Raw genomic sequence first — 20,378 nt, forward strand, 5'->3', positions numbered from 1 at the left:
ATTAAACTCAGTCAAGAGTATCTAGAGCCCAGAGAAGTGACCAGCACATAGAAGGTGCTCAAAATTAATGTATGGAGAGTCTTGAATCAAAAAGCCTAGTCTCCAGCCTCAACTGTGCCATGGGCTAGCTGGATAATAATTTTGAGCAAATGATTTTGAGCAAATCATTAATCTTTCTTACTGATATTCAGGTTCTTGTCAGAGAAGGTTTGTTAAATTATTCATCCTGTTTCATAGAGCAGGAAGGTGAGTTCTAGAATAAAGGGAAAAGGATTTGCCCACAGTCATGTGCCTAATGCGTGATGGAACTGGATTAGAAACCCCTTCTTTTGACTCCAAGTCCAGTGGAGGCATAGGAGTTGCATCACATGTGTATTCATTGTGCATGTATTATGTGCCAGGAATGGTGCTGCCCATAAACAATTTGCCTCATTTAATCCTCAAAACTTCTCATGAAAAGTAGGATGTTCCCCAGTTTACAGATGAGGAAACCAAAGCTCAGAGAGGGGCATGATTCTGCTCAAGGTCAACAGTTAGTAAATGGCAGATGCAGAATTTGAACCCAAGTCTAATGAAGGAAGTATGATGAATTGACATTTATTGAACATCTGTTGTGTTCCAGGGGCCTCTGCACACATACTCACAATAACTCTTCACCGGAATGTATTATCTCCATTCTGTAGATAAGGGAGCTAAAACCCAGAGCTTGAGGAGACTGGCCAGAGGTCACACAAGTGACAGAGGTAAGGACGAAATCCCCACTTACTTAAACACTAGGCTCAGAGTGAGTGAAAGGTACCCTGCGTGCTTCCTGTCAGGCACTGGGCCAGCGGCTGGATACACACTCAGTCCCCGGTCCACCCTGAGAAGCAGGCATTACTGAACCCACAGCCCAGATGAGATTACTGAGGGTCAGGAGGTAAGTCACTAGCCCTTGAATCCAGCAGAGCTTGGAGACAGTAAGCAGTGGAAGCATCTAACATTTCCTGAGTATCCATAACCCACCTTAATTCTCCAGCCTTCGGGAGCAGGTGCTATTGTCTGCATTGTGAATTGTGCATTGTGCCAGAAATAGAAATCTGGAGAAAAGCATCTTCTTCAAGGCTCCAGCTGCACTGGGGGCTGATAAGCCCAGGTTTGCCTAACTCTGGGAGACAGTAAAACAGGTGAACAACTTACTACACCCCTTCTGGAGCCAGGCCTGCTAAAGACCTTAGGTTATTTACTATTTTTAACCACCCTTGGCGATGGTTGACAGCAGCTCTGAAAGGTGACATGACTTGTTTATGGTCACACAAGAGTGCCAAAATTCTATTTGACTGACTCTTATGGTTGTTGTTTAGTCACTAAGTCGTATCTGACACTTTGCAACCCAATGGACTATAGCCTGCCAGGCTCCCCTGTCCATGGGATTTTCCAAGCAATATACTGGAGTGGGTTGCCATGCCCTCCTCCAGGGCATCTTCCTGACCCAGGAATCAAACCCATGTCTCCTGCACTAGCAGGTGGATTCTTTACTGCTGAGCCACCACGGAAGCCCTCTGACAGACTCCACAGATGTTTTAAAAAGTCTAAGCCAATGACTCACAATTCTGACCGTGCATCAGAATCACCCTCCAAACTTGTTGAAACACACACTGCTGAATCCCCTCCCCCAAGTCTGTGATTCATTAAGTCCCCAGGAGGCTAAGAATATGCAGCATCTTTGACAAATCCCCAGGTGATGGTGATGCTGCTGGTTCAGGGAACGCACCTTAAGAACTTCTGGTCTAAATTGGTTCTCCCAATAACCCTAGAGAGTAAGCATTAACTATCCCACTGTGTAAAAGAGGAAACTGAGGTTCAAAGTACCGGCTTGTCCAAGATCCCGTAGGAAACCTCCAGTATGCGAAAATCCAAGTTTGGGCAAGGAGACATACTGTATGGGCAGCCACCAGGTGCCAGGACATCCTGCCCAATAGTTCTCATCATCCAAGGTACAGTTCAGCGTTTCCTTTATGTAAATGAAGGAGGCGGACTCGGTGATTTGGCCAAAAACCCCCCAGTCGGGGAGTGAGAGATTCAAACCCGAGCCTGAATCTTGAGTCCAGAGGGTACTTGACACTATGCGCCTATGGCATACCAGACGCTTCACATGGAACCTCCAACACGCTTGGCTGGTGGATGGCGCAGGGAGGGAATGTAGACCTGTTTTGGGGGGAAGGGGCTAGGCACTAGGGCTTCCCAGATGGCTCAGATGGTAAAGCGTCTGCCCGCAATGCGGGAGACCTGGGTTCGATCCCTGGGTCGGGAAGATCCCCTGGATAAGGAAATGGCAACCCACTCCAGTACCCTTGCCTGGAAAATCCCATGGACAGAGGAGTCTGGCGGGCTACAGTACATGGGCTCGCAAAGAGTCAGACATGAATGAGCGACCTCACTTTGGGGAAGGAAAGTCCATGGACGCCCCCTTCAGCGTGACCCTCTCTGTCCACAGGCCAGGGCGCCGCAGCCATGGTGAGCGAGTCCCCGGGGCCCGGCGCCAGGGTCCCGTGGAGGCGAAGCGACGAGGCGCTGCGCGTGAACGTGGGTGGCGTGCGGCGGCGGCTGAGCGCGCGCGCCCTGGCACGCTTCCCAGGCACGCGGCTGGGCCGCCTGCAGGCCGCGGCGTCGGAGGAGCAAGCGCGGCGCCTGTGCGACGACTACGACGCGGCGGCGCGCGAGTTCTACTTCGATCGGCACCCGGGCTTCTTCCTGGGCCTGCTGCACTTCTACCGCACAGGCCACCTGCACGTGCTCGACGAGCTGTGCGTCTTCGCCTTCGGCCAGGAGGCCGACTACTGGGGCCTGGGCGAGAGCGCGCTGGCCACGTGCTGCCGCGCGCGCTACCTGGAGCGGCGGGTGACGCGGCCGCGAGCCTGGGACGAGGACAGCGACACGCCGAGCAGCGTGGACCCGTGCCCCGACGAGATCTCCGACGTGCAGCGCGAGCTGGCGCGCTACGGGGCGGCACGCTGCGGCCGCCTGCGCCGCCGCCTCTGGCTCACCATGGAGAACCCGGGCTACTCGCTGCCCAGCAAGCTCTTCAGCTGCGTCTCCATCGGCGTTGTGCTCGCCTCCATCGCTGCCATGTGCATCCACAGCCTGCCCGAGTACCAGGCCCGCGAGGCGGCGGCCGCGGTGGCCGCGGTGGCCGCGGGCCGCAGCCCGGAGGGCGTGCGCGACGATCCGGTGCTGCGGCGCCTCGAGTACTTCTGCATCGCCTGGTTCAGCTTCGAGGTGTCGTCGCGCCTGCTGCTAGCGCCCAGCACGCGCAACTTCTTTTGCCACCCGCTCAACCTCATCGACATAGTGTCCGTGCTGCCCTTTTACCTCACGCTGCTGGCTGGCGCGGCGCTCCGAGACCGGGGCGGAGCGGGTGGTGAGGAGCTGGGTGATCTGGGCAAGGTGGTGCAGGTGTTCCGTCTCATGCGCATTTTCCGCGTGCTCAAGTTGGCGCGCCACTCCACTGGCCTGCGCTCGCTGGGCGCAACGCTCAAGGTAGGGGGTGGGGGTTTCGGGGAGGTGGGTGTAACCGCGGGGCGGGTGAGCAGGGGCCCTTCCAGGTCTGCAGTGTCCAGGCTCAGGATACCGGGTGTGCATTTCAACAGGAGGTCTTTCTGGTATCTATTTCCCAGGGGAGAAGGGGAAAACCGAGGCAGAGCTTAACCAAACCAAACCAAAAACATTCAAAAAAACAAGACAGAGGTTACTTTGGAGCTATCTGTTAAAACATCATTGTTGTGGTTTTCCAGTCTCTAAGTCGTGTCCGACCCTTTGCAAGTCAACCATCATAAAAATACTCAAAGCAGGGTGCTAGCTAGCTTCTCCCGATGAGCCTTTGTGCTGGCATTATCAGAGAACACAGGTATCATAGGTCACCCTGCCTAGGCTAAGTCTAGCAATGGGTCCAGAGCTAACACTTAACTGAATGCTGCCTCTGTGCCAGTTTCATATCCATTCTCGATTTTATCCTCAGGAAGGTGATATTATTTATTCCCTTCCAGTAGATGAAGAAGTTGAGGTCTGAGGGTTGGCTTTTTAAAGCCTGGTTGCAACTTATTGAGCAGCCACCCTGTATCAGGCCCTGGGCTGGGGGTGAATCGCTGCCCTGGCAAGCTTACCCTCAAGGGGGTGAAATTGACCTGTTTGGAGGAGGGAGGAAATGTGAACAGCTTGGATGAAGGTCTGGAGGGGAATAAGGGTGATGCTGGGAGGGGGACCTGGAGGGAAGAACATGCCCACTGAGGAGGTTGGAGAGGTAAGTGGAACAGGGTACTGAAGGGCCTTCAATTTTTTACAAAAATATTTTAATTAATTTGGCTGTGCCAGGTCTTAGTTGTGGCACACCAGAACTCTCAGTTGGGCCATGTGGGATCTAGTTCTCTGACCAGGGGTTGAACCCAGGCCCCCTGCACTGGGAGCATGGAGTCTAAGCCACTGGACCACCTGGGAAGTCCCTGGCCCATAACTTTGGATTTTATCCCATAGGAATAGGGGATCCTGTGAGAGTTTTAAACAGGGCAGGTATTTCTGTGACTGCTTTGCAGATGTGGAAACTGAGGCTCCAAGAGGTGGCAGGACTTGTCAAGTTCCTCAGGGAGTAAGTAGGACAGCCCAGAAAGGAACCCAGCTGGTCCTGACTCTAGCACCTCAGCTCTTTCTCCTGAAGGTCCATGCAACCCTGTTAAGAATCCCTAAAAGATGCTAAAAGGTCCCTTCCATGCATAGCTTAGGAAAACCTTTTGCATGCTTTTATGGCAGGGCAGCTAGGATGCTGAAAGCAAGCAGGGCAGCTGGGCAGAATTCTGGGGCAGATAGAGGGAATTCATTTGCCAGACTTCCTGAACTCAGCATCTCTCGAGCGCCCTAGAACCCTGCCTCCACCCTGCAGGGAGCCAGGGCCTGATGCTGCTGATGTTTTCTACAAGGAAGGAGAAGAGTATTGACCAAAGCCGCAGAGTCTAAGACATGGGTGAAAGACTCCTGATGAGGCCCCTGGCCAGCAGCTGCTTTCTTATTACCAGGAAGTTTGCAAAATCTCTGGCCCTGCCACAGACCTGGAGTTATGGCTCAGCAATAAAGAATCTGCCTGCCAATGCAGATTTGGGTTTGATCCCTGGGTTGGGAAGATCTCCTGAAGAAGGAAATGACAACCCACTTGAGTATTCTTGCCTGGGAAATTCCATGGACAGAGGAGCCTGGCAGGCTACAGTCCACAGGGTTGCAAAAGAGTTAGACACGGCTTGGCAACTAAGCAATAACCCCAGAAATACTGAATTGGTTCCCCCTACCTGATTTCTCTCCACCTTATGGGCTTCTGTGGTGGCTCAGATGGTAAAGAATCCACCTGCAATTCTGGAGACCTGGGTTTGATCCCTGGGTTGGGAAGATCCCCTGGAGAAGGACATGGCAACCCACTCCAGTATTTTTGCCAAGAGAATCCCCATGGACAGAGGAGCCTGGCGGGCTACAGTCCACAGGTCACAAAGAGTCAGACACATCTGAGCAACTAAGCACAACACTGGACATGATTTCTCTCCACCTTATAGTTGGGAGGCCTGGAGAAGGCGATGGCACCCCACTCCAGTACTCTTGCCTGAAAAATCCCATGGACGGAGGAGCCCGGTAGGCTGCAGTCCATGGGGTCGCTCAGAGTCGGACAGGACTGAGCGACTTCACTTTCACTTTTCACCTTCATGCATTGGAGAGGGAAATGGCAACCCACTCCAGTGTTCTTACCTGGAGAGTCCCAGGGACAGGGGAGCCTGGTGTACTGCCATCTATGGGGTTGCACAGAGTCGGACACGACTGAAGCGACTTAGCAGCAGTAGCAGCAGTTCCAGACTAGGGGTTCTCAGCCCTGGCACTGTGGACATTTAGGGCCAGATAATTCCTTGTTGGTGGGGCTGTCCTGTGCGTTGTAGGGTGTTTAGCAGCATCCCTGGCCTCTACCACTGATGCCAGTACTAGATGCTTCTACCTAGATGCCAGTAGCACACCTGCCCCCAAAATGACTCCAGACATTGCTGCATGTCCTGTGGGGGCACAGTCACCCTAGAGAATCCGTGCCTTAGGGCTTGGCCTCGGGGGCAGAACAAATACACATACCCACAGGCAAGTGCATTCAGTAGGTGGTCCAGGGAACCTATGTATACTCTCAGCTTCCTTGAGTGGCAGAAAATATTTTTGTCTTTATCAGAAATAGACCAAAGAATAGACCAAAGGACATGGGCCCACCTCTTTGCATTGTGGAATATAAACTGTGGTTCTCTTGGTTCTGCAACAATGGAAGAAATTATGAGCTTTCCATGACTGGCTGGTGTCACCAGTGGCCCCTGCACTAGAAGAAATAGCCATGGCTTAGCTGGCACTCACTTTGGACAACAGAAATCAGGCCTGTGTTCAATCCCAGGGCGATCTGCTGGCTATTATAGTTGGAAGATCTTAGTGTGCAGCAGGGAACCCTGGGTATTGGCATCAGTTCTGCTTTGCTGGGTGACTTCAGACCTGCCCCTAGGACTCTCTGAGTCTCAGTTTCCACACCTGCCCAACACAAGGTCTGTAAGCCAAGCCATCTCTCACCTGGCTTCCTGTATTCTCTTCCAGCACAGCTACCGTGAGGTGGGCATCTTGCTGTTGTATCTGGCTGTGGGGGTGTCCGTGTTCTCTGGCGTGGCCTACACAGCTGAGAAGGAGGAGGAAGTGGGCTTTGACACCATCCCGGCCTGCTGGTGGTGGGGCACGGTGAGCATGACCACCGTGGGCTATGGGGACGTGGTGCCGGTGACGGTGGCTGGCAAGCTGGCGGCCTCGGGCTGCATCCTGGGGGGCATCCTAGTGGTGGCGCTCCCCATCACCATCATCTTCAACAAGTTCTCCCACTTCTACCGGCGCCAGAAGGCTCTGGAAGCCGCCGTGCGCAACAGCAACCACCGGGAGTTTGAGGACTTGCTGAGCAGCATTGATGGGGTGTCAGAGGCATCTCTGGAGACCTCTCGCGAGACCTCCCAGGAGGGCAGGTCTGAAGACCTAGAGGCCCAGGCCTCCAGTGGGCCTCCAATTTCTCAGGTTTATTAAAACCAGGGCTCCAGGCACCCCCTTCCCACACCCCTGCAGTCAGCTGAAACGGAGCAGATTCCTCCCCTGCTTAACTTCTTCGTGGCATGACCTCTCAGGATCACTCACGCTGGCCTCAGAAATGACACCTGGAGGCTGGGTCCTTTCCTGCAAAGACACAGGGAGGCATAGTGTTATCCTAGACTCTATGAGCCTGTGGAGCAACCCAAAGACCTTTATAAATAAACCTGCAAGCCACCCACAGTACAGGCATGAGCCAAAGAGGAAAGTCAAAAGGATGCTAACAATTCCTGAGCACTTCCTATCTGTTAGCTATGTCCCATTGACCCTATTTTAGAAGATGAGAATTATCCCCATTTCACAGATGAGGAAACTGAGGCTCAGAGAGGCACAATGACTTGCCTAAATATCACACGGCTAGAAGTAGTGGAGCCAAGGTTGGAATCCCAGCTTGTTGATCTGCCGAGGCCAATATTTCTTGCTCTGGTCTTTCCTCTACCCTCACAAAGTTTGCAGGTGGTTTTAGGTGGTTCATGGGCCCCCAGAGTTGGTTCATAGGGTTAGACACTTCTGTTAGAGCTAGGAAAAGGACCAGACAGGGGATTCAGATGTAGAATCCCTGGACCTCATCTGTGGCTCTTTTCCAGGACCTTCCAACAAGAGTTAGCTCTCAAAAATTAGGTCTGGGAGGAAGGACTAGGAGGCTGCCTCCTCAGTGGATGGCTAAGACTTGCTAAGCAATAGTCCTGAGGCTTCCTCCCAGGACTCCTACCTGGCTTAAGATACAGAAAATCTGAAGGGGCCCTGGCCTGAGGCCTGAAGTCTAGATCCAGCTCCACATCACAGCCCATTTACCAGATGGTCACAGTCTGTGCCCCAGAGGGAGATGAAAGCCAAATGGAGCAGGGGTGTCATTTATTTAGAGCCAGCTCAGCTCTGAAGTGTTGATGGCAAGGAGCTGCTGTGCCTGGACATCTGTCTCCTCTTCCCAGATCCCCCTAGACTGACCTTGGCAGTTCCCTTCTTCCCGTGATACAGACTGCCAGCCCTACCTTGGGTCACCAGCCAGGCAATGCTTGAGCCTCCTGTCCCTTTTGGCCAGGTCCAGCTCTCTCATCTTTTCTGGGGCCAGATCTCTTATATTCACCTGCTGAATCCTCTCTCTACTTGCTGAGAAAGTTGGGAGGGAAGGGTTCCCACAGCCCTTTCCACATACCGTGGCTAGGAGTGCCATCACAGGACCATCATGGCTGGACGATGGCTCTGTCTTTCCCCCACACTGAGCTCCAAGATGGAAGACGCTGTCTGATTGAACCCACCTTGGTTTGGAGCAGGTGTTTTGTCCACGTTGAATGGATTGACTGATTTGTACAGTCCACTGGGTGCCAGGCGCTGAGGAGAAAGAGAAATAGAGAGAGACCTTGTCCTCAAGAAAGAAGGCGAAACTGAGATTGAAAAGGAAGTTCTGCCTCCCTCCTCCTTGCTTTTTGAGGATTTAAAAATGATTTCCTTATAGATTCTTTCCTCACTCATTGAACCAATACCTTTCGGAAGGGGCATAAGCTGGGACTACACACGTGGCCTGCAGATGTGTTTTGTTTGGCCGAACAGTATTTTTAGTGTATTTTTAAATTCAGACATCGTTGGGGCAGGCACGTGCTCTCCAGTTCTGCTTCCCATGCACCTCCTCATACACACAGGCACCACTGTATCAGCCCCATCACTTCTCAGATCTACATCACCCACCTGGCTTTTGAATTATATTAACTGCTTACTAGGTTCCAGAGATACAATGGGGAGCAAAATATGTATCCTAACACTCATGAAGCTTATAGACTAATGGAGGAAGTGGATTTTAATCCAATAATCACATAAATATGTAATCATTTTATGAAGTAAAGGGAACTGTAAGCCTGTAAGGGAGCAGGGACCATTAACCAAGAAGGTCAGAGGAGACTTTTCTAAGCAAGTGGTCACCCTATCATAAGGATAAAGACCAAATCAGGCAATGAGGGTACCTGGAAGTGTGTTTCAAGCAGAGGGAACAGCATGTGTGAAGGCCTTGGGTCCCACACAGGGCCTAGTACACAGGTGGCCCCCACAGGTGGATGGATTCTGAGTCTCCAGATTGGAGCAGAGACTGGGGCTAAGCCAATGGGCTGCCTATGAATTCACCACACACACACCAGCCCTCCTACACACTCAAATAATTCCTAGCCCAGCTCTGCCCAGGTCAGGGCACAGAGACTGGAAGGGCTGCATGCGCCACCCTTACGGTCTTGCTGGACATACCAAGGAGCCAGATAACTTCCAGCCTTGAGTCCCTAGAACGGGTCTGAGGAAAGCTCAGGGAAGCATCGTCTGGCCTGCATCCATCATGAGGCTGCATGTGGTCCTGGCAGAAAAGCAACAAATTACTCCCACTCCTGTGTATCAGTGAAAACCATGATGCAAATAAAGAGTCTGGGTCCAGGGACCTGTGTCTGCCTGTGTGAAGCTGGTTGCCTGATGTGCTTTCTGGATGACTAGGGATGGAGGGTGACACGGGGAGTGACTCAGAATCTGCAATCTCTGGTTCTAGTCTTCAATGAGGCACAGATTATAAGCGATGGTGGTGCTAGTGGTAAAGAACCTGCCTGCCAGTGCAGGAGACATAAGAGATGTGGGTTCAATCCCTGGGTCAGGAAGATCCCCCAGAGAAGAGCATGGAAACCCACTCCAGTATTCTTGCCTGGAGAATCCCCATGCACAGAGGAGCCTGGCAGGTCACAGTCCATAGGATTGCAAACAGGACTGAATTGACTTAGCACGTAAGTGATAGGAACAAGAATCCAGCTGATTATTAGCCAAAAAGCGTAATTCATTAGAGTAAATATTTGAAATGATGAACAACAGTTACAATTAGAGTTCTTTGTTTGCAAGCAAGAGAAACTGACTTCCTTAAAATGACCCTTAATTTATTGGAAGGTGTATTAGTTTCTGGTGGCTTCAAATTTCTACAAACTTGAAACAACAGAAATTTATTCTCTCACAGTTCTGGGAGCCAGAAATCCAAAATCAGGGTGTGAGCAGGGTCATATTCCCTCCAGATGCTTGAGGGTGAACCCCTCTCCTGGCCTCTTCTAGCTTGTGGGGGCTGCCAGCACCCCTTGGCTTGAGGCTGCATCACTCCAGTTTCTGCCTCTTTCATCACATTGCCTTCTCCTCTATGTGTCAGACCTCCCCAAAACTCTTGCTCATAAGGAGACTTGTGATGGCATTTAGGGCCCACTAGGATAATCCAAGATAATCTCATCTCAAGATCATTAACTTCATCACATCTGGAAAAAGACCCTTTGTCCAAATGAGGTAACATTTTCAGGTTCCAGAGATTAGGATGTGAGCATATCTCTGGGACTACCATTCAGTCCACAACAGGAAGGTATTGGTCAAGTTCATAGTGGACGTCTGTGGTGGTCCAGTGGTTAAGAATCTGCCTTTCAATGCAGGGGATGCAGGTTTGATCCCTAGTTGAACTAAGATTCCCACATACTTCAGGGCAACCAAGCCCTCTTGCCACAATTACTGAGCCCATGCACTCTTACTGCTCTGAAAGAAGCAGTGTACCTCGATGAAGACTCACACAGCCAAAATCAAATAAAAATTTTAAAAAAGGGTGAAGTTCACCCAATCAAAGGAAAAGCTGGCCAGGCCTCAGGAAATATAGGAATGAGGGGAGCTCTAGGGACCTCAGTGGCAAGACCCATGAACCTTCTGCTGAGGACACTGCCATTCAAATGATCCATGTCCAATCTCCTTCTTTCCCTGTATCCTTCTCCTCACAGTCCCAACCCCAGGAGAGAGGTGGATTTGCTTAGCTTGAGTCATATGCCTCTCCCTTGATGGGAATGGAGGGCAGGGTACCTGGATAAACAGCTACAACAGATCACTTGGGGTGGAAGAAGGGTAGTTACCCAAAGAAAATCCACATGATGTCAGCAAAATAAAGGGGAGGAATGTTAATAGGTGACAATTGCAGGTGTAACGACATTCCAGCCCCTGGCTCCCCACACCATAGGCTCACAGCTTCTTCCCAATTCACACAATTTTATAAACGTTTCTAACATGAGGAAACCATCTTGTATATAATTAAAGTATATTTAATTTAATATATTAAATTATATTAATTTGACTATTAATGTGACTTAATCAATGCAATGGATCTGTTTGATGTGTGGAACAAGGATGATCAGGGAATCAAAGTCTTCCTGCTACAGAGCTGGAGAATTAAGGTGTCCCTGTGAGTTGGAAAACTGTTACCCTTTCCAGCAAAGTGCTTCCTGTGGTTTCTCTTTCTTCAAATAGTGAAACCCTTAGATGTATATTAGCTCCAGGGACTATAATTAGGAGCATGTTTCTAACACAGAAGCTAAGATGGGAATTGCCACTTGATTAATGTCATTTTCTAAGACTCTTCTAATTTTGCACCAAACAGGGGAAAATAATGGTTTTGTTGTTTGTTTTGTTTTAAAATTCTATTTAATTTTATTATCTTATCCTTTAAAAATTTTATGTGGCTATGCTGGGTCTTAGTTGCAGTATGTAGGATCTAGTTCTTTGACCAAGGATCAAACCCAGGCCCCCTGCATTGGGAGCAAGGAATCTTAAACATTGGACCACCAGGGAAGTCCCCTAATGGTGTTTTGATAGGAGTCATCATCCTGCAGGAGTTTTGGTAGAAGCACTTATCTTTCAGCCTCCCTAAAGATGTGGGATCTCTGTTGAGTTCTCTATTTTGAAACAGTTAATTGAATTCTATTGGCCTTTTGTATTATAATGGCCTCCATGGGTCTGGGAGCCAATGTAGGGATCTTTTCCAGCTATCACTCCGAAACTGAAGATACAGGATAGCTTTGGGATCCCACTAGACCTCCAGTGACAGGGACCAAGGTCAAAACATGGTTTTTCACATGATTGGTGGACCTACAGTGGTCCTCTGGGTCCCCCAAAATTGGTAATAGCTCGAAGTCTTCATCCAAAGTTCCCTAAAAGATTTGGGTCTTTCCCTTTCTTCCACACCCAGTTACCCTGGAAAATGGCCATAAGTCTTTCTGCAAGAGAAATGTTCACATTCCACTCATGCCAGAGTCCTTCCTCCAGGTTAGTTGTGTATGCTTCATTCCATCAATAAAAGAACTCAAGCCTGGGTGTTGGCTGACGATCTGTAACTATCACAGTGGCTTAAGTCAGGGCCGCATCCTCAATCTCTTATTACAGATCAGAAAACAAAGACCCAGGAAGGTCCACAGTCATACTTGAGTTTGTTTGTGTGGAGATGAGCTTTTTAGCTCAAATAAGGACCAAGCAGGTTGTTCATGGGCTCTCCTGGTGGCTCAGATGGTAAAGAATCTGCCTGCAATGCAGCAGATCCAGGTTCAATCCCTGGGTTGGGAAGATCCCCTGGAGAAGGGAAATGGCTATCCACTCCATTATTCTTGCCTGGAGAATCTCATGGACAGAAGAGCCTGGTGGGCTACAGTCCATGGGGTCGTAAAAAGTTGGACACGACTGAGTGACTAACACACACACACAAACACACACACACACACACACACACACACACACACACACACACACACTGTGTTCATACTGGAAAGTGGAGGTGGAAGGGAAGCTGGTTGACTCATAAGGTACTTGTTGAGGCTCTCAAGAGTAAAGATCATCCCTGGTGGCTTGGACAGTAAAGCGTCTGTCTACAATGCAGGAGACCTGGTTCGATCCTTGGGTCGAGAAGATCCCCTGGAGAAGGAAATGGCCACCCACTCCAGTACTCTTGCCTAGAAAATCCCATGGACAGAGGAGCCTGGTAGGCTACAGTTGATGGGGTTGCAAAGAGTCAGACACAACTGAGCGACTTCACTTCTTATTGACTAATAATAACCACCCTTCATGTGTCTGGCACACTACAGTTAAAGTGATTTCACATCCTTTATCTCATATACTTCTCACAATAACCCTGCAGGAAAGCAGCAACAGTAATAAAATAGTGTAATCATTATTGGGCAGATTCAGGAAACTAGTCATAGTCAAAAAGTAGTGAATAAAAAAGAGCAGTGAATCAGGGATTCAGACGCGGGCTTCCTAATACTGTAGTGTTCTCACCTGGCATCATACCCCAGTCATCACTTTCTCTGCCAAACTTAACTCCCCAGGATTGCTGAAGGAAGTGACTTTGAAATGTGGGTCCTGTTATGAATTTCTTCTTTCCTCCGGATTCTGGACGCTGCACTTAGGTGCTGGCTGGGATGGTCGTTGATGACTACCAGCCCTCTTATTTCCGGCCAACCAAGTCCTGTGCCTGAGTGTAGAAAGAATTCTCCAGAAAGTTTTAATAAGCTGAGAAGCTAACCTCATATGGGAGGAGCCTTTGAGATGAAAGGGACAGTGTCTTTCAGAATCATGACTGCTAGAAACGAGGAGCAGGACAAGGACAGGTGTTGACTGGTGCTCTTGTTCCAAAGGAGTAGGTTCAGAACCTTCAGGAAATCCATGCATTGAGGAGGGACTGGGCACAGCTTGCTCTTGGAGTCAGATCTGGTTCGGATATTGGCCCTGCCACTTAGCAGTTCCATGACCTTGGATGGGACTTGTCTCCAAGAAGCCCATCTCAGGGTCAACCTCCAACTGGGTTGGTAGCCAAAGCCCAGTTCTTCCTCCCTTCTCGGACTGGTAAAGTTCCTTCAGTTTTAAGGACAGAAACCCAACAAGGTGTCCTAAGTACAGGGGTTCCAGAGGTTCAACTGAGGTCACCAGCTCCTCTCTCCCTGTTCTGCTTTCCTACATTGGCTTGTTCTCAGGTGGGAAGGTATGAAAATTATTTGTATGTGATGGGAGACTATGAGCATTACCATGTGGTTCAGAGGAAAGAATATGGGCTCCGAGGCCAGAGAGCCCTGGGCTTGAATCTCTTCTACTAGGAGCTGTGTGATCTTAGTTGGATTTTTTTTGCCTCTCTGAGCCTGTTCTTCACTTGTCTTGATCTAATAAACTCCTACAAGTCAGAGTATTAATATCAAGTTCAAGTGAGATAATACATGGAAAATGCCTGGTACTGTAACATATTAACCCTCAAAATATACTTAGGAAAGAGAGCTCAGCAATCCCCTTCAGAGCTTGTGTTCTCCTTAGTAAAGCAACTCTGCACAGAGGGCACTAGGAAAGGAAGTAGTTGCATGTCCACAGATCACAAATCAGGCTCATTCTTCTACTTGAGGCTCCAGCTGGGGTCAAGAAACCCAAACAAGAACAGTGGGGTCAAGAAACCCGAATTTGAGTTCAGACTCAATGTGGCCCAATCTGGGGCCTCAGTTATGTCATTCATCAAAGCAGGATGCTGCTGCTGCTGCTAAGTCACTTCAGTCGTGTCCAACTGTGTGTGACCCCATAGATGGCAGCCCACCAGGGCTGAGACAAATGCTGAGGGATAAACAGTAGCTGCCCCGTACACGTGCATGGGGCTGGGTGGTGACCCTCTGGCGGCCTCCGTCTTATCAGGAATAAACACCCAAACCCCACCCCACAGACCACATGGCCCTGCGTGCCCTTGTCTCACCCCTCAGACCTCACTGCCACCTACTCTGTCCTTCGAACACTCTGTTCCAGGAACAGTGACTGTCCTTCTAGCAAGTCAAGCTTTGTTCTTGCCTCAGGGCCTTAGTTCTTGTTGTTCCTTCAGCTTGGACTGGGTATCGTCCATGCCTTCCACCTGGCTGGCTTCTTGTCATTCATTTCAAAAATCATCTTTTCCGGGGCAGGCATAGATCGCTCTGTGTAGAGCTGTATTTCCCCCACCGCCACACACACACTGCTCTCAACCTCATTACTCTGCTTTATCTTTTTTTTCATGATTTTTTTTTTTTTTTTTTTGGGCTGCATCAAGTCTGAGTTGCAGCATGTGGGCTCTTGGTTGAGGTGCACAGGCTTTTCTAACCGAGAAGTTGCTTAGTTGCTCTGAGGCATGTAGGATCTTAGTTCCCCAACTAGGAATCAAACTCATGCCCCCTGCAGTGGAAGCATGGAGTCTTAACCTCTGGATCACCCAGGAAACCCCCTCTTTTTCATTTTGTATTAGTAAGTTCAGGATGCTATTACCTCCTCCAGAAAAGTTTCCTTGGACATCCCAGAAGAACTGATTGTTGCTCCTTCCTCCTGTGTCCGCAGGCTGTGTACTTCCTTCTGCTATAATATTTTCAATGTTGTGTGCTCGTGGGCTGGACTGACTCCCTGAGTGGCCTGCCAGAGCTGTGTCTGGTTCCATCTTTAAACCCCTGACAAATAGCTTAGTACCTGGCACGTAGCAGGTGTTCAACAAAAATTTACTCCCTACGCCACCTGCCTCTCCCCTGGCTTTGGATTCTGGAATAAATACAGCACAGAGTCAATGGTTCAAAATACCATCATCCAGGCTATAGATGGAAGATGTTGTTTTTAAAAAGAGAACAGTCTCTGGTCCAAAGGACAGTTTATTTAAAACAAAGGTGACAAAGTGGAGGAAGGAGGAAGGAGGGAGAACAATTCTAACATAAAAGCACATAGGAAGCATCTCAATTTAAAAAAAAAAAGGGCAATGGAGGAAGCTATGTCTCATACATATACAAACTGCTGACCTCAATTGATTATTTACATCCAAACTTTATAAAATAGCATTTCAAGTCAGCACTTAAGCCAGTGTTATTAGTTTTTGTTACAAAAAGTTAAAGCTACAAACTTCACATTTTTAAGTTGTACGTCTGCAACAGCATTTAAGCTTCTTTTTTTTTCCAAGTTGGTCCGAGTGCAAGCTGGTGGAAGAGATTTTCTCCCTGCCCCCCACCCCCAAACACAAAAAAGTACATCAATTCCAAATACAATGACTATAATCCTGATGAAAACACAGACACAGTGCTTAAGAAAGATGGCAGATAGGATGTGCACTGGGCAGGAACAATTTTCAGGTAAGAAAAAGGAGCTGCAGTCTTTAGAGGCAACATGGTATGCTAGAAACGGCACTGGAAGGAAAGACCTGGATATGAACTCTGGCTCTGCTGTATGCTAGTTACCTGACCTTGAGCAACAGACTTTACCTCTTGGAGCCTCAGTTTCCTTTTCTGTAAAATGAGGACAAAGATACCTGTATCTCAGAGATATTAAGTTTTAGTAGATGTTGGGCTGTTCAGATTATCTCCTTCTCCTTGAGTGAGATTTGGTACTTTGTATCTTTCAAGGAATTTGTCTGTTTTATTTAAGCTGTTCATAAAATTGTTATTAGCCTTTTAATATCTGTAGGGTCTATACTGGTATCACCTCTCTACTTCCTGATACCAGTAAGTGCTATTGAGTTTGAAATGGTATAATAAATTTCTGGCAGCAGGTGCAAAATAAATGTTTCCTGGATCAGAACTTACAGCTTCAAGGAATCAAGGCCATAGTTCTTAAGTTGCTTCAGAGTACTGATTCTGTCTGTCGTCTGTATCTATCTATCCATCACACCAAACATTTATCCACCAGTCCATCTGTCTATCAACTGGTGGCTGGGAGAACAGACAAGGAAAAATAAAAATAGAAATTTGCTGCAAAATTACTGATGAGGAAGCAATAAAGATATTACTGGAGGATCTGAGATTTTTAAAAGACACAGTTAGGTCTGGATCATTGTTAATTAGGGGAGAACAAGTGAGAGGCCCAGAGTCCCGTGGAAGCTGGAGTCACAAATGATGAAGCTCAGGGCTCTACAGGAAGCCAACTGACCTATCGTGAATTTAGTATCCAAGGAGAAAAATGACTAGGATTGACTTCTCTGCCTTCTGGCATAAAAAAACAAACACACCTTGTCAGAAAATCTATCTCATCCAAAATAAATTGACTTCTGGCCAAAGGGCTCTGTCTAGCTCAGCTGGAGAGCAATGCACTTTTTGGACCAGCATGGTGGATGCACACAAGGAGCTGAAACAAAATAAACTTCAGATCAAGACTCATCACCCAGGAATATTTATGGGGAAAAACTGAACCTTCTTTTACTTGGATCTAGCTTAGGAAGGGAGAAAATGGGCATTCCTCTCCTGTCTGGCCAAGTGCAAAATCCTTTAAAAAACAGAGAGAGGGAGGGAGGGAGAGAGAGAGGGAAACTGAGGCAGGACTGTTAATTAGCACAGCAGATGGTATAGGGAAATTCATGCTCCATACTTTGTTTTTTAACTCACTTGACTGTCAGATTTGACTGATTCAGTGGTTTCCCAACCTAAAAATGCCAGCCTGGGTTTTTTAGTCTGTGCAAGAAAAGTGATCACTTCATTTTTAAGAAGGCTTGTTGGATAAACAACAAGGTCTCACTGTATAGCAGAGGGAACTATATTCAATATCCTGCAATAAAATACAATGGGAAAGAGTATGAAAAAGGATGTATAACTGAGTCACTTTACTATACAGCAGAACTAACAAAACACTGTAAATCAACTATATGTGAATAAAATAAAATTTTAAAAAAGACTTGTGGTTTTCCTATTCCCTGTAAATACTGGTCCTACATGGTGATGCTATGAATCCTGATTCTATCACTTACTAGCTGTACCACCTATGGAAAGAACTTTTTTTCTCTCTGAACTTGCTTCATCCTCTATGAAATGGAGATAAAATACTTAATTCACAGAGTTATTGGGGAGGTTGGAGCTGACATAAAGAGCCTACCTACCTAGCTCAGTGCCTGGCATATAGTAAGTGGTCATGATTGCTAGCTGCCATTTATTATTATAGCAGGATCCTCAAATTATCCTCTGTTCTCTGTATCTGCCAAGTAGCTGCATAACTGGCCAAGCCCTGCAGACCAGCAATGGCCTCTTGCCTTTTCAATAACTTGCTGTCATTGCAAAGAACAGAATCTGGCCACAGAAGAGGAACATCCCTGACTCTCCACTGATTACCAGGTTTGGGCAGCAAGAGCAACTATGGAGTCAAATTACAGTATCCTTAGGTGCAACCCAGTCATGGCTCCCCTATCTGAGGGGAAGAGGTTCTAAAAAATAAAAAGGCAGTTGTCTTTCGCAACTGTCTGCTCTTGGCCATGTGACTAAGTGACACGTGGCCTAGAGCCAAAGCTGCAGAGGGATGGCTCAGCGCTGTCGGTTGCAAAACCCTCTGACCTGCTTTAGGCTCTGCGTCTACCTGTGTGATGCTCATGTGCTACCCGGCAGATGCAGTAGAGCTTGTGGGATGGCTGAAACTGAATGATCTTGGCTCCCCGTGGGAATCTCTTCACAGCCAGTCGCCTACTGAAGAGACAAAGCCAGGCAAATTCCCATTAGCAGGGTTCCTTGGAACTTTACCAAAATGGACATGAGCGTCTTCCTTCAGAGAAGGGGCTGCTTGGCCCAGTGAAGCAGGAGTGAGGGGCCCCACCATCCAGTCCCAGTGCTTCCTTTCATTTGCTTTGTGATTTGGGCCATGTCACTTCCCTGCTCTGGGCCGCCATCAGGCCAGGTGATATCTATATGGTCCCTTCCAGCTTTGGCATCCTACACATCTGGGTTGAGTCTCCTGGAGGACAAATCTTAGTCTGATATTCATTTACCCTTTCCAGACCCCAAGCAGTAAAATGAGAAAAGAAAACAGTCACATGTTTGAATGTGGGTCACGAAAGCAACACCCCCTACCCCTGTCTGTAAGGAACATGGAGCAAAATGCCATGGGTGTCCTCTTCACGTGAATGACGAGAACTTGGAAAGCCTTTTCCCCTTTTGCGGACTGAATGCAGCCCCACTTTGCTGGGGGTTCCGAGTAGGCCTGTGCCCTCGCTTGGATCACATCTCCTCTTAAGGCACTAGGCAGTGTCTGTGCTGTGACTCTGGGCAGTTGGGAGAGCGGAGGTGGATGAAGGGTGTTGAAACTGCAAAGGCCAAGCTCGCAAGGAGGGCGCCAGGCTTCTCCTGAGACTCAGAAAGCCAATGCAAATTGTCTTTCCCAGGACATCACTAATAGCTCTGGAAGCCAGGGGTGGCCCGCGTAAGGCTGAAAGCGTGGCGAAGGGACTGACCCCGACCTCATCTGTTCAGCACAGCCCAGCCGGAGGGTGAGGCCGGCTCCAGGGGCTGGAGGGCCCCCACAGCCTCCTGGTGTCCTCTGCCCTCGTGTTCCACAGTACCGTCATCTTACAGAAAAGAGGCAACTGTTTTAAAACTGTACCTGTACAGAGATGCCACCACACCACGTGGGGAATCTAGTTATAATTTATATATATATGTGCATATTTATATATTTTTTAAAAAAAGTCTTCCAGAAAGAACCACTGAAAGCTACTGGGAGAAGAAAAACAAAGAACCACGTGACACCTTCCCAGCTCTCACTCGACGAGGAGTCTCTGGTTCTGGTGTGGGAAAGTCTGAGGTTCAAAGCGCCCACATGAGTCCTGGGAAATGATATATATATACCTGTCCACTTCAAATACACACAGCAGGGCGGCGTGCTGACTGGCTCTGCAGCCCTGGCCGGTGGCGCACTTTCTTGGTTCCTGAGTTCACAGAGGGGGCTCTGGAGAAAGGAGGGAGGCGAGATGGAGGGGCGAGTGAGCCGGAGTTCACTGGCGGCCTGGGGCCGGGCCGCCCTCAGAAGTTCTGCTGCCGCCGCTTCTTGGCCTCAATGGCGTCCAGGATGGGCTGCCGCTTCGACTGGTACTTCTGCCGGATCTCCTCAATCTCCTGCTCCATCATAGGGTCCAGGGCCAGGAGCCTCTTCTGAAGGTCTTCCACCGTCCAACTCTTCAGCTACGAGAGAGGCAGACAGCACCGTCACAACAAGGCCCAGGTCAGTGGCTTCTGGAGACAACCTATCCTAGGAAGAGGTCTTCTTCTTTTTTTTTTTTTTTTTGGGCCGCGCCACTTGGTTTGTGGAATCTTAGTTCCCTGACCAGGGACTGACCAGCACCCTTGGCTTTGAACACTGGAACACCAGGGAAATCCCCCCAGGAAAGGGATCTAAGTGCTAATCTCTTTGATTTACTGTTCCTTGACCAGGAACCTAATGAGTAAGACTTTCACCTCCCCTCTCTTGTAAGTTAATTACACTGGATTCCTGGTTAGGGCACTAATATAACAGTAGCTTGGTATATAATCAGCAGAACGGCTCCCTCCTAGTTCTCATCCTACCCATAAGATGGGTGTGTGCACGGTGGCCATGTCTCCTGGACGCTACACCAGGAGGACAGCTGCTCTCCCCACCGTCCCGCCTCCACAGTGTCTTGGCAATGGCACACTGGTCATTGCTGGCGTTTACTG

The 20,378-nt window shown here is 48.8% G+C and overlaps 2 protein-coding genes and 1 long non-coding RNA gene across 5 annotated transcripts in view; 1 reads left to right on the top strand and 2 right to left on the bottom strand.

Annotated features, from left to right (window-relative positions):
- Window positions 1–1,723: 1,723 nt before the first annotated feature.
- Window positions 1,724–7,098, top strand: KCNS1 (potassium voltage-gated channel modifier subfamily S member 1). The gene is made up of 3 exons (XM_006059248.4): window positions 1,724–1,799; window positions 2,477–3,519; window positions 6,628–7,098. The coding sequence occupies exons 1-3, from the start codon at window positions 1,724–1,726 to the stop codon at window positions 7,096–7,098; spliced, it is 1,590 nt and encodes a 529-aa protein (XP_006059310.2).
- LOC123329153 lies at window positions 3,403–12,551 on the bottom strand. Its single transcript, XR_006544351.2, has 4 exons — window positions 9,391–12,551; window positions 8,315–8,490; window positions 6,604–7,291; window positions 3,403–3,645 (listed from the first exon to the last, which is right to left on the bottom strand). It is a non-coding gene; the product is annotated as an uncharacterized LOC123329153 (long non-coding RNA).
- A 3,030-nt stretch (window positions 12,552–15,581) lies between these two features.
- Window positions 15,582–20,378, bottom strand: part of STK4 (serine/threonine kinase 4) — a 91,958-nt gene continuing 87,161 nt past the window's right edge. For all 3 annotated transcript variants that reach the window (XM_045162602.1, XM_006059249.4, XM_025263409.3), the window contains one exon: window positions 15,582–19,868. In XM_045162602.1, coding sequence (XP_045018537.1) covers window positions 19,710–19,868 — 159 coding nt within the window. In that variant the 3' untranslated portion in view covers window positions 15,582–19,709. The remainder of the gene's footprint in view (window positions 19,869–20,378) is intronic.

This window comes from Bubalus bubalis, chromosome 14 (genome assembly GCF_019923935.1).
Source record: "Bubalus bubalis isolate 160015118507 breed Murrah chromosome 14, NDDB_SH_1, whole genome shotgun sequence".
NCBI classification, from domain to species: Eukaryota; Metazoa; Chordata; class Mammalia; order Artiodactyla; family Bovidae; genus Bubalus; species Bubalus bubalis.

What these genes read in the sequence shown, in the direction of transcription:
- KCNS1 (XM_006059248.4), top strand. Translation starts at nt 1,724, where the DNA reads ATGGTGATGCTGCTGGTTCAGGGAACGCACCTTAAGAACTTCTGGTCT. An exon ending in TCTCCCAATAACCCTAGAGA is followed by an intron (nt 1,800 to 2,476) that starts GTAAGCATTAAC and finishes CTCTGTCCACAG; the next exon opens with GCCAGGGCGCCGCAGCCATG. An exon ending in CGCTGGGCGCAACGCTCAAG is followed by an intron (nt 3,520 to 6,627) that starts GTAGGGGGTGGG and finishes ATTCTCTTCCAG; the next exon opens with CACAGCTACCGTGAGGTGGG.